Genomic DNA, 13,971 nt, shown 5'->3' with positions numbered 1-13,971 from the left:
CTGTTGCATCTCTGGGATCTCCAATTTTTTTCAACTATAAAATGAAGACCACAAAACTCACATAAAAGTTTACTATAAGGATCTGGGTAAGAAATCATTCTCAGAAGGGACACTGAATAAAAGAGAAATGGTATCAGAGGTAAGCAGCCTTTCACTTGATACTGGTTGTTAACGTTGCTTCCCATACAGAAGGTCCAGGTCTACCTTGAAAAGGAAAAACGCAGCCCAGCATCAAAACTATCCTCAATCCACCTGGCACATCGAATATGTTCAAATATTTGTGCAGGCGGAGTATAAGTAGAAGCTAAAATATAAGACTCTTCCAAACCACGTGGCTTAAAGAGGCTTTAGGAGCACCTGCTTTCCCTGCCTAACAAGAGCTGCCATGTTACACTACGTGAAGGGCACCCATCTCGTCAGATGGCTCCCTCTACCCCCGCATCATGGAGGATATAGCCTCAGCAGCCCATATTCTTAACCCTGCCACAAAGGAATAAAGATGGCTTCAGATGTCAGGAAGCTCCAAAATGCTACTTGGTGGAGAGGACAATCTGGGAGCGGGTAAGTAGCTTCCTCACTCCTCCCTGTCCTCCTCCTCACCATTTCCTCTGTTAAATTCCTTTTTTATGTTATGTTTTTTTGTAAAAAGGAGCATTCTAATGGCAGGAGTATAAAGCAGAAAAATTAGGGAAGTTCTCTAGAGCAGTATTTCATAATCTGTTATAATAACTATTAAGATCTACTTTGATCAAAATATTTCAGAGAGGCTTTCCTCCATAATAATAACTGAAGACTCCTACCCCTACCTCTACCCTAATAAATGCTACAAGTAAAACAGAACAACAACAAAAATCTTAATATCAGAAGGCTACTATGAATTCAGCAACACCTTTAAATGTATTTTAATTGCATTACATCAGCATCCACATGCTTTTGGAAGATAATCAGGCATATACAAGTGACATCTATCATCTAACTAGAATGCCTGGTCACTAATGGGTTCACAGGCTCTATCAAATAATTCCCATGGCTGAAGAGGCCCATGGTTCACAAATGGAGAACAAAAACATTTCATGAGGCCAAGTTTAAACAACTGTTTTCTAAACATAATATTTTTAGGCCTATCTCAAAAAGAAAAGATGTAGTTTAGACCCAAAGCCTTCACACAACCAACTAAATCTGATTTCTGATTATATCCCTTACACAAACTACTCCATATGAAATCCTGCCACACCCAGACTCACATGATATTCATGGGCTGCTTTCAGTCATTACATCATAAAAACCTTCAGTTTTAAAATGTAAAACTGTACCTTCAGTTTTGTAATGTAAGACTGAATTGCTGATGGTAATGTAAAGATCATTAAGTTCAACCCCTCAGTGACCAACCTAAGGCACTACTAGTGGCCAAACCAGGTTTGAATACAACCCTAAACACTTCTCCTTTTATTTCCTAACATTTGGAAAAGTCTGTTATATGCTAACAACTTCGGATCCTTACAATAAAGAAATCAGGCAGCTGGTTTAAATACCTCTATTTAGTCAACCATGCCAGACATTTATTATTTGGAATACTACAGCCGGCAGAAGTTAGATTTTTAAAAAGTTATTTATATTTCAATTAATCACGGCTGCTCTTCAGAATTAAGACTTGCTCTTTATCGTTGGTTTCTCAAGGCACTAAAAGGGGGCCCTAATTGGTTGATTCCTCCTTCTCTTTTCCAATATACAGCAACTGGCATCAGCCCAACTGGATTCCAAAGAGATTATGGAACTGCTTTCTCTTCAGAGTTCCACTAATGTTCTTAATTGACTGGTTACCAGGTAATACCCAGAATAAAACAAAGCCTTGCTTTTAGAACTGAGTGCACTGGTGTAGGACTGAATTTAGAATCAGCGACTTAGACAAAATAATGAAGCCCAGAGGCAGCCTGACCATCTCAATGTCTGATTCGAAAAGTAGTAACTAGTTTGAACCTTCTTAAAAAGTATTCCTTTTACAAATTGTATGACTAATTGTACAGGGCTAGCAAGAACAATTTCAGAGTTTTCTCTCTCCCCCTTTTTAGTTTTGGTAGTGAGGATAATGGGAATATGAGGGGGAAAACAAGAAATTCACAATTCAGGCACATGCAGCTGATAAATGAATCAACTGCATACAATATTCAGGTAGAAAGTCCATGCAGGAGTTTTGGGAAGTAATAATTCTGTGGCACAATTGTGAACTGTTCCCTCCTTCCTGTTGCTAAACTAAATGCAGAGAATCTTGGATATTTTTATGACAACTATGAATCAGGCGGCATTTCTTCCCCTCCCCCAAAGTCAGCAAATAACATAGTCATGGATTATATAACAGGATCAAGGAAAGCCTTAAGACCTTCATAGAAAACGAAGGGCCTTTTTATTAAGCAGATACTTGGGCTGTTTTTGTAGCTGTCAGGAAATGAGACAGCAAGAGTCACCTCTATAGAATTTTACTATAGAAGGAAAACATAGAAAAACAAAGTGACATTATTAAAGGTGCACAATACACTCTATTAATTGAGATGTGGCACATGAATGACATGGATCCCCATAAATGTTGTGGGCCCCCTTCTCTTTTTTACAGTAGGAAGGTCCCTAATATTTATCACTGACAAACTGTGGACAAAGTCTGATAATCTTACTACTTAATTGTCATTCTGATTTCATTTCTGAGTGGAGATTACTATTTTTGCCTGTCCAGATGGTAAAACATAAGCTTAAATTGTACACAAAACTTAACATGACAAAGTAAAACATTAAAGAAAAGTACTTGTTAATTTGTTACCTGATTGTTGCTTGTTTTCTGATTTATCTCTAAGTTTTTAACTACCATGCAAAATCTCTGCCCTGAATGGATGTCAAACAACATTAAGTCATAATAACCATAGAATAAAAGAGCTTTACTACAACTGAAAAGAAAAAATGATGTTAATGGGTTAAAAAATCTTTTAAATGTGTGTTTAACCTTCTAATAACATAAAAAGTTTACTATAATACTTCCCCCACCCACCCACCGTTACCCTCACCTCTCACTCAGGTAACAAAGAATAAAACGATAACCAATTGTCATGGCCTCAAGATAGGATTCCTTATGTTCAATGTTCAGGATTAAGATAAAGGGGCTGCTTAAGTAATTACGGACCCACATCATGGATGACATAAGACAAACTCCCCCTTTGTGGCAACTGCTTATTTGATTTTCAGACCAAATAAAAACAAGGGCTAAATATTCAGTCACAAATGTGTAGCAGGTAGAGGGCAGAGGATCACTATTTTCGATGGACTAGTATGTGTTATGTATGTAAACAGGGCAGATGAGGATCTGGCCCACACACAAGATGCATTTAGTTTGAACTGAGTTGGTTTCCATTCAGAGGCTACAGCGAAGAAGACTGCAGTCCGATCCTATGACCATGTCGGCATTCACATACATCACATGATTTTCTTTCCTAGGCATTTCCCCTTCCCTTCCCCCGCTTATAAAAACCCAAAAGACAAAAACAACAGCAACCCCAAATCTGAAAGGGGGTAATCACACTGCTCAAAATCCACATCTTTGTAAGCTCAACCTACACAGTACAGTGAGGAATCCAACAAATCCGGATCAAAAGTAAAACAGAAAGCAGGCAGTTGTTCACAATTAAGCATAGACCCTTCACTTTTCATACAAAAAAATCATGCCACACAACTTCGCCCTCTTCTTCCTCACAATAGAAGTTACCTCAACACAGAAGCCCAGGTCCCATCCTACAGCACAGCTAAGCCAAGGCAAGAGAAAGACTGTTTAGGATGTTCCATTTCCGCAGTCAAGAGAGGGAGAGTACAGGAGGAGAGGAAACACACTTCATTCCTATATTAGCCACACACGCAATTAATTGTAGCCCAGTGTAAATTATACTCTTTGCTATTTAACGTCCTACATTACTTATGAGGCTTTGAGAAGTAAGGCAACTTTTTAATTCTTAGGAGACTTAAGTCACTCCCCTGTTACGCTACTTTGAATTACTTGGTATCATCCAAACCGAGCAAGAAAGAGCCAGCCTGGTTCAGGAAGGCTTCAGCCAGACACGCTGGCAGCTGCCGGCCAACTCTGAATCCTAAAGGCTTAATGATATTTAAAGATCCCTCGATTCGCCAGACACATTTGGTACCACATACTAATAATTTACTTGGAAGGAGAAATTTGATTATAAATCCAAGTAAAATTAACCGGTTTGCATTATCCATTTCTTCATTTCTTTGAGATGGAGTTTCACTCTTGTCGCCCAGGCTGGAGTGCAATGGCTTGATCTTGGCTCACTGCAACCTCCTCCTGCCAGGTTCAAGCGGTTCTCCTGCCTCAGCCTCCCAAGGAGCTGGGATTACAGGTGCCCGCCACTGCGCCCAGCTAATTTTTACATTTTTAGTAGAGACGGGCTTCACCATGTTGGCCAGGCTGGTCTTGAACTCCTGACCTCAGGTGATCCACCTGCCTTGGCCTCCCAAAGCCCTGGGATTACAGGTGTAAGCCACCATGCCTGGCCTATCCATTTCTTCCTTACGGTACTTTGAATCATGCCCCATTAAATGTCCCTTAAAGGAAAATGTTCATCTAATCCTTTAAAAAAGTTGGAGGTTAGGGTACCAGTAATCTGTTCTTATTTTGCCATAGGCAAACCAATTTAAATAGAAAAAGGTTAAATACTGTAAGAAATTATAGACCCTCCCCACCATTCCTACCTGAAATAAATCACTCTAATATTAAAGCAACAGAACCTATTTTAGTAGGACTTCCTTTCGTTTTGAAAAAATTGTACTTATTTCCAAATTACTTCAAATTTATAACATATGAAATAAATAAGTGACAACATTTAGCAACTCTCATAGCAGGTTTCTAGAGCTATTTCAGCCTGCGTCGAGTCAGTATCTGTATAAAATACTTGTTCTAATGTCTCTGTACCAGTGTACAACATGTGTTCTCTAAGTCAACTAAGTGACTGCAATTTGGAATATAGGAATATTAGTAAAATGGTGTATCAAAAGAAAAGTTAAGGTTTCCTATTATTTATTACATTTTTTAAGTAGCACTAAATTAATTCTACCCCAACTGTAAAGACACAGAACTTAAATAATCCCAACAACCACTCTCTTACAATGATATAAAAAAAAACTTTTATAAAACTGATGAAACAAGCTTTGTGTACTAAACTTTCAACTTGAGTTTCATGATCTTCTTCTAGAAAGGCTATTATAAATTCTTTTGCTTAGCAACAAAGAAAAGAAGCACAGATGGAGTCATCACTTGCCCACTCATTTAAGCATTTGTTTCAAACAAATTTACAGCAATGAAAAATAGTCAGGGAAGGGTCTCTAAATTTAACATGCAGATAAAGCAAGAAAAAATATGAAAGTGTTTTAAAATGCAAGGTCACAACACCTTTGGCAGTCAGGAATTAAATACATAGCATTTCTGGAGTAGATCCACAGCTCTTTTTTTTTTTTTTTTTTTTTGAGACGGAGTCTCGCTGTGTTACCCAGGTTGGAGTGCAGTGGCGCGATCTTGGCTCACTGCAAGCTCCGCCTCCCAGGTTCACGCCATTCTCCTGCCTCAGCCTCCAAGTAGCTGGGACTACAGGCGCGCACCACCACGCCCGGCTAATTTTTTGTATTTTTAGTAGAGACGGGGTTTCACCGTGTTAGCCAGGATGGTCTCGATCTCCTGACCTCGTGATCCGCCCGTCTCGGCCTCCCAAAGTGCTGGGATTACAGGCTTGAGCCACCGCGCCCGGCCAGATCCACAGCTCTTAAAGCAATGCATGAAACACATGAGGCAGTGATGTATAACATGCTTCCACTACTTACTCTACATATGCAATAGGTTTCCTGGGCACCAAGGGGATATGTAAAAGACTGGCATTTTTAACAACTTGCATTTCTGAATGCAATCATTACTGCTTACATTCAAATGAAGTACTTGAAATGTCTGAAACTCAGAGGAATTGCAGTGGATATGTTGAACCTTCCCTTTCAAAAACGGAAAGCAAGATACATTCTACAACAATATGAAGAGAAAAAGACTCCATTTTCACACTATTCAAAGGAATAATATAATATCTAAGTCATAATTTAATATGAGAAGAACAACTATAATGTTTTGACAGTCTGTAGATTGCCTTTGTTCTCTCAATAATTTTGCTGTCTCGTTTTGGCTTTCTAGTGAAATGAAGTAAATTGAATATTATGTTGTTTTCATATATTGGATGTAAAATACTCAACCACTATCATGAAACTGTGGATTGTTATATTCTGTGTGACATCTGATAATTTTAAAGCACTATTTTTGTCTCTTTATTCCCTTCACACACAGAAAAGAAAAAAAGGCTCCCTAATTTTCAGAGGTCTCTCTATACACTGAATGTAACACTGCCTCGTGAATCTTTATTTCACTATATCCAACATATGCTTCAGAAGGCTGAAAACAGATGTACTCGCATGTGGTTTTAATCTGTTTCATGCTGCTCCATTTCTAAGTAACAAGTACCAATTTCACAAGCGAGAAAAAACACGAAGAACAATAAGATACAATATTCCCCAAATAATCATCTAGGCATCTACAGTAGTAAAAAGTTTTTCTGTCCAGGTGAAGAAAAAACTTGATAAGCCTAATAATATTGTAGCAATGCACAAGCTGCCACCTGGGGGATCAAAATTCAAAATCAGCCTGTAGCTCAGGCTCTAGGCTTATGAGACTGGGTGTGCAGCAAAGAAAATGAATTCGATCTCTAGGGAAGAGGATTGTCACTGGTGTTGGTTATAGAGAAGGCAATACACAATTTCGTGGATAAAAATAACATTCAGACTTGCCAGCTGACCAGAGAAAGAACAGGGAGATAAGGAATGAGGAGAACCCTTTCCCCCAGCACAAAGAGCTAAATCCCTGTACATAGAAAAAATTGTAGTAGCCTCAAAATTCTTAGAAAAGCAATTAAAAATAAATTATAAGAAAATCTAATTGAATTATGAAAGCTAGGTACTCCTTTGAACATTTGTTTAAAAAAACATAAGTTTTCCAACAAAGCAGTTGGGATCAATAACACATTCATAAAGAAATTCAAAAGCTGTACTTGAAGGTTCCTAGGCCTATTAAGCATTTTGTTGATAGAAAAAATAAAAATTTTTAACTCCATTACAGCAAGGGAGATTTTTTGTTCCCAAATGAAAAATACAAATTAAGTTTTCTAGCTCTTTTGAAAATTTAAGTTAATAATAGCCACACCAATAGATTCAACTTGTAGTTCCCGTAGCAATTTTAGGTGTTATTATTTAAACACACACACACAAACTGCATACCTACGAGGAACTAGAAATGAAAGAGAAAAACAAATGAGGTCATTCATAATTTATGAAATTATTTTTAAGATTATTAAAATTGTCTTTGAATTGTGAAGTCTTTAAAACAATCAAATCTTTTTTTTTTTCTGAGAGGTATATTGTTCTTTACTAACCTCAGAATTAATACGAATTTTCTTTTCTTTTCTTTTGGGGGGGCGGTGACAGAGTCTCTCTCTTCTGTCACCCAGGTTGGAGTGCAGTGGCCCGATCTCGACTCATTGCAACCTCCGCCTGCCAGATTCAAGCAATTCTCCTGCCTCAACCTCTGGAGTAGCTGAGACTACAGGTGCACACCACTACACCTGGATAATTTTTCTATTTTTAGTAGAGATGGGGTTTTGCCATATTGGCCAGGCTGGTCTCGAACTCCTGACCTCAGGTGATCCACCTACCTCAGCCTCCCAAAGTGCTAGGGTTACAGGTGTGCGCTACCACACCTGGCTAACGTCAATTTTCTATTTTCTGTTTCTAAGGAAGCAGACCACTGGAAAAGTATTTTATTTATTTTCAAAATGAATTGGTAGGTGTTAGACACCTATTTCAAAATGACAATTTTTTTTTGTTATTCAAATTTTATTATTTTTATTACCTTTAAACAAAATTTCACAATAGAATGAACCACTTTAAAATCAAGCATAATATTCCTAAAATAGCTATCTAAATCAGAAGGTAGTTTGACAAGAAATGAAATGCTGCCCTGAGCAAAAACAATGTCTTGGCAGTGATAGGCTACGGTGATACAAAGGTCATGATCTTGTTTGAAAAAGAAAACAAGCATAACTATAATCTGGCATTTTAGGTCTATGCACTCATCTGTGAATTCTTCACTGCTCTTTGTAGGAAAAAACACACAAGGCTCCTGTAATATACTCAAGTCAGACTGGTACCTAAACTTAAACTGAAGCTGGCTTTTTTGATGAACATGAAAGCAGACTTAGATGTTTAGTAATAATACATGTAATTTCTTTAGTGTCTTCTATGAACTAGGCAATATGCTGAAATCTATAGCTGCATCATATCATGTCACCCTCACAGCCACCAGAGACTGTAGTGACAGAGTGGCAGTTTAACCAGATCTGATTCCAAAACCCACTGTCTTTCTATTCTGTCATGCTGCAGTCTATAAATCACTATTTTACAAAATCTGTATGTTCCCAGATTAGATCAATCAGACTTAATTTATTCTGTCATCAGACCTAACTTTTGATTATCCCTATAATATCAGCTTAAATAAACTTAATTTAGTAAAAATTGGTAAGGAGAACTTAAAAAGAGAATATAGAATAAAGGCAGAACTTTAAACAATTACCCGTTGAGCAAACTAGAAGAAAAAAAGTCTGATAGAGATGTCCTGGCTAAAACTGATGGCCAAGGAAATTTTATTGTCAATCGTATCAGAATACTGTGTGCTGGTCGGGCACAGTGGCTCACGCCTGTAATCCCAGCACTTTGGGAGGCCAAGGCGGGTGGATCACCTGAAGTTAGGAGTTCAAGACCAGCCCAACCAACAAGGTGAAACCCCATCTCTACTAAAAATACAAAAATTAGCCAGGCGTGGTGGCAGGCACCTGTAGTCCCAGCTACTCAGGAGGCTGAGACAGGAGAATTGCTTAAACCCAGGAGGCAAGAGGTTGCAGTGAGCTGAGATCGTGCCACTGCACTCCAGCCTGCGCAACAGACCAAGACTCTGTCTCAAAAAAATAAAATAAAATAAAACAATAATAATAATAATTATAATGTGTGCCAACTCTTTTATCTAACCTAAGTATTAGTTAGAGGCTTGCTTCTTAAAATGTCATATAATAAGCTGTTTCTATCCACTGCTGTTTGTAGCCTATGTTTTCTGTGATAAAAACCATAGGCACTTAGAAAATGATTTCTAATTACTTATTATCTGTAGTATCTAGTGTATGGGAAGCTCTTTTAAAATTTGCTGAAAGAATTAAACACATTAAGAATATACAAATGTTCTTTAACCACTTTTTCCATACTTTTTTTTTTTTTTTTTTTTTTTTTGAGACAGGGTCTTGAAGAGCAGGAACACAGCTCACTGCAGCCTCAACCTTCTGGGCCCAAGTGATCCTCCTGCCTCAGCATCCCATGTAACTGGGAACATAGATGTGAGTTGCCACAACTGGCTAATTTTTTTTTTTTTTTTTTTTTTTTTTTTTAATGTTTGTAGCAACCAGGTCTCACCATCTTGCCCAGGCTTGTCTTGAACTCCTGGGCTCCAGCCACCCTCCACCTTGGCCTCCCAAAGTGCTGGGATTACAAGTGTGAGCCACCACACCAGACCTTAACTTTTTTTTAAAAAAAGTTACTTTATTATATAAAGACAGGGTCTCACCGTGTTTTCTCCTTTTTCAAATTACTTTATTATATAGAGACAGGGTCTTGTCATGTTGCCCAGGCTGGTCTCGAACTCCTGAGCTGAAGTGATTCTCCCTCCTTTTCCTCCCAAAGTGCTAATTATAGATTCACAGCAAGTTGGAAAAGTAGTACAGAGCCTCATGTACCCTTTATCCAGTATTCTCAAATTGTAACATTTTACATAACTATAATACAAAACCAGGAAATTGACATTGGTACAACCCACAGACCTTATTCATATTTTTTCTTTAGCTATTTTTTAAGAGTGTACAATTTTTCTGGTGCTAGAAATAGCACCTTAGATTCTCCATTTTTCTGAAGAGAAAACAAAGGGTCCAAGAGGCTGAAGACTACCCAAAGTCAGAGTGCTAAAAAGTAGCAAAAATAAAGCCAATTCTGAGTGAGAGATCATCTTTCCACAGCTATTTAGCATGCATCTGCACTACAGTCATCCACCAGAATTCCATGAGAAATTCAGTAAAGACCTTCCAAATATTCTTATTTCATAGGTATCACATCAGATAGACGCCTATTTTTTATACATTATTTTTTTTTCCCTCTCTCCAGACACCTAGAAGTTTCCTCATTAAAAAAAAATTGTCACTATTGGTCTACTGAAAAATACATTAAATGTTTTTCTGCATCAGTAACATGACAAGCCAAACTCAAAGGGAAACTAGGCTAAGCGGGTCACCAGTTGAAACAACAGGCTGCCTTGTCACCTTTGACCTCAGTGCAAAGTTCTATGTCTGGCACAAAGCAGTGTCATAAATATTGAATCACTGAATGAATGAATGAATGAATGAGCCAACAACTTAAGTGGGATGACCAAATAAACCAAACATTCTCAGTTTCTTAAAAAAAAAAACAAAAACACCTCTTTCTAATAAACATATTTTTATCCAGAAAAATGTTTTATTTTGTGAGATACTTTCCCCAAAGTCAGAGGAAAGGCCCTTAGGAAATATCTAGTCTTGTAATTTTCATTCCTGGCTACACGTTAGCATCACCTAAGATATTAAAAAAATACCATGCCAAGCCCACACCCCATGTATGGAATGGGGTCCAGACATCTACATTTTATTTTTAAAGTACCCCAGGTAACTCTATGTCTTTATAAAGATGAAGAAATTGAGGCCTAGTCAAACAGAATGTCTTATTCAAGGTAATACAACTTGTCAGTAACATGAGACCAGAATTCACGCAGAAATAGTACTTTTTTTTAACATAATACGTAGAAAAAAATTCTGAGAACTACGAAACTTCATTTTAACTTTGAAACTATTGGTTATTTTTTAAAATATGAAACTAGGCAAAAATTCTACTAACATGTGAACTCTTCCTGGGACATAATCATTGTCATAAGTAGGTAGACATAAACAACTGAGGCACTGAGAAGTTATTGCCTCAGATATTTAAAAAAAAATAATAATAAGGGATGTGGTTGGTATCTTTGAGCTAATTGCCCATTCTTGGCAATTAGTATGCATGTAGTACTCTTAACTGGTATCACGATGGCTCCACTGTAGAGGTTCATCAAATATGTTGAATATTTTAACAAAAAGAGGTATATGTGTAAAATTGATAGAACTTACTGCATACAAAGTGACTCCATAATATTTGCCATACTGTGTATCAGATTAAATAGTTAATACACATTTAAAACTATTGTCTAAAATCAATTGAGTATATTTCTAAACTTACCTTTAATGGTATCATTTTCAGCTCTCATTATGTCAATGAGTGAACTCTCCAGTGAGTGCATGTCGAATGTCCTGGGGCGATCCTGTAGACACAAACAGCCACAAACCACTTTTTAAAATAGCATTTAAATATAAAAGAGGACAGTAAGTTTCATTAGATGGGACACAGATCACAAAGTAGCAATTTTACTCTCTATATAAGGCACATTATTACTAAATGTTATTATTAACACCAAACATCAAAAACCACAAAAGTGCATGCACAGGGCTCAGCAAAGAGTGATTTGATTTCTAACAATAATTTCAACAAAAGCATCACGTTTATTCAGAAAGCCAAAACCATTAAAACTATTTTCTGTATTAGTTAAGAACACTACGTAAACGTAAAAAAAAAAAAAAAAATTATTATTCTTTCCCATCACTTCAGATTGCAAAAACGTGGCAAAGCTTTTCAAACTTGTCCCATTAGTTATCTGCTAGACTGGTATCTATATGTGCCGTCAAAATAGCTATATTTTCTTATAAGGCAAGGTTTAAAAATAGTCATCAAATGATTGTAAGACTACTAAATGGTAAAGTATACAAAAACAAATGAGAGAAATCTTTTTTTTTTTTTTTTTTTTTTTTTTTTTTTTTTGAGACAGAGTTTCACACTGTTCTGCGCTGGAGTATTGTGGTGCGATCTCAGCTCACTACAACCTCTGCCTCCCAGGTTCGAGTGATTCTTGTGCCTCAGCCTCCAGAGCAGCTGGGATTACCGGCACCTGCCACCATGCCCAGCTAATTTTTTATATTTTTAGTAGAGATAGGGTTTCACCATGTTGGTCAGGCTGGTCTTGAACTCCTGACCTCAAGGGATCCACCTGCCTCAGCCTCCCAAAGTGCTAGGATTACAGGCATGAGCCACTGGATCGAGCCAAGATAAATTATATACTTATTTTACGAAAATAAAAATATTGATTTATCCATCTCTATGTATTATCAAAGTTGTTCTTGACTGTTAATGATTTGCCTTCTCTAAAGATTTGTTTTTAAAACTAATAATGTATATAGAGAGTTGAAAAAAACTCCTTCCTTCTAAAAAACATGTAAAAAAAAATTTTTGGTAGACTCTCCCTTCCCCCAACATAAAAATAAATCTGGAATAATGAAGCACAGAAGCTGCTCTCATTACTGTCACGAGGCTTTCTCTAAGGAGAAGGATGAGAATAGCAATAGAGAACTGCTGAAGCATGTTCTGTCCCTCCCTGCCCCCAATGCAACATGTTATTAGGTCCCCAAACAACCCAGTTATTACTTCTGGTAAATAAAGGATAAAAGGATCAGAGTTAGAATAAGAGTTAGAATCTAGATGAGAAAGCAAAACAAAACAAAACAAAACAAAATCTCAATTCTTATTTACTCTCAACTTGCAAAATTAGGCTTGATTTTGTTGCCATTAAAATTAAAAGGAAGGAAGAGTGCGGGGTACATTGCTGACCTAAACCCCTGGCTTAACCAAGTGCATTTCGAGAGTGGGTACGGAATCCTAAAATATACAACATCCCAAGTGCTCTGACATTCCTCAGGATGAAGAGTACTAGAGACAACTAAAATTAAGGTTTAGCTTGATAAATTAGAAGTAGGAGATGAAAACGTTTTAAAATTAAACTGAGACGAAGCAATAATACATGTTCTGACCCACCTTAAGGATACTGTACATAAACACACAAAGGCCACTGCAAGAATATTAAAGAGAAAGGGGATCCCAAAGGAATCTGGAAGGAGATTTCTAAAACCTTCTATTCAATTATGCTTCCTTTTACATTACTATTTAAATTCAAAGCTTTGACTTTTTTTTTTTTTAATCACCTCCTAATTGTATCCCCTTCATTTTTCTACTTTCCTAGCTAACTTCTAGAACCTCTAAGCTGACAGAGGATGTCCTCCACTTGAGAGCATTTTTATTCTTTTTGGATGGACCTAACATTTCTCCTCTGTGCTTTTATAACACATCTTACCCACAGGATTATTCTGCTTCCCTGAAGTAGGGACCAATCCTCCTGACCCCATCTCATCATGCAGATATTCAGTAATGTGCACTGAGTGGTTTTATAATACCACTGCAACTTGAGGAGTCCAAGGACAGTATATTTAGGTAGAATCCAATATTACAGGTAAGAGACAGTATTTCAAGTTCTCCCCTAGGGGTTGGAAGGTTAGGGTGAGGATGAGGATGGGGAGAGGATGGGGAAGAGTGAACAGGTGCCTTACCATTCTATACTGCTCTAAACTGGTATGACTCCCTCCAGAACATCTTTGCCTCACCTCTTCCACCAGATTCCTTCCTCATTATCCTCATCTCCCGAACTAGATCTATCTAATGAGAGGCAGGAGTACACATGGCCAGGATCAGACTAAGGGTTAGTATTCCCAAAAGAGAGAAGCTGTTCTGTGTTTACACTTCCTCATCTCAAGCACTAAATTAAATCAAAACCTGCATATTCTTTCAGAAGCCAAGTAG

General features: G+C 37.4%; 1 protein-coding gene across 2 annotated transcripts in view; it reads right to left on the bottom strand.

Annotated features, from left to right (window-relative positions):
* The window catches only part of CPEB4 (cytoplasmic polyadenylation element binding protein 4), a 78,554-nt gene that overhangs the window by 44,727 nt on the left and 19,856 nt on the right, over nt 1-13,971 (bottom strand). For both annotated transcript variants that reach the window (XM_010373340.2, XM_010373341.2), the window contains exon 2: nt 11,470-11,551. In XM_010373340.2, coding sequence (XP_010371642.1) covers nt 11,470-11,551 — 82 coding nt within the window. The remainder of the gene's footprint in view (nt 1-11,469; nt 11,552-13,971) is intronic.

Source organism: Rhinopithecus roxellana, chromosome 3, assembly GCF_007565055.1.
Source record: "Rhinopithecus roxellana isolate Shanxi Qingling chromosome 3, ASM756505v1, whole genome shotgun sequence".
Taxonomy (NCBI): Eukaryota; Metazoa; Chordata; class Mammalia; order Primates; family Cercopithecidae; genus Rhinopithecus; species Rhinopithecus roxellana.
This window is presented reverse-complemented; position numbering and strand designations above follow the sequence as displayed.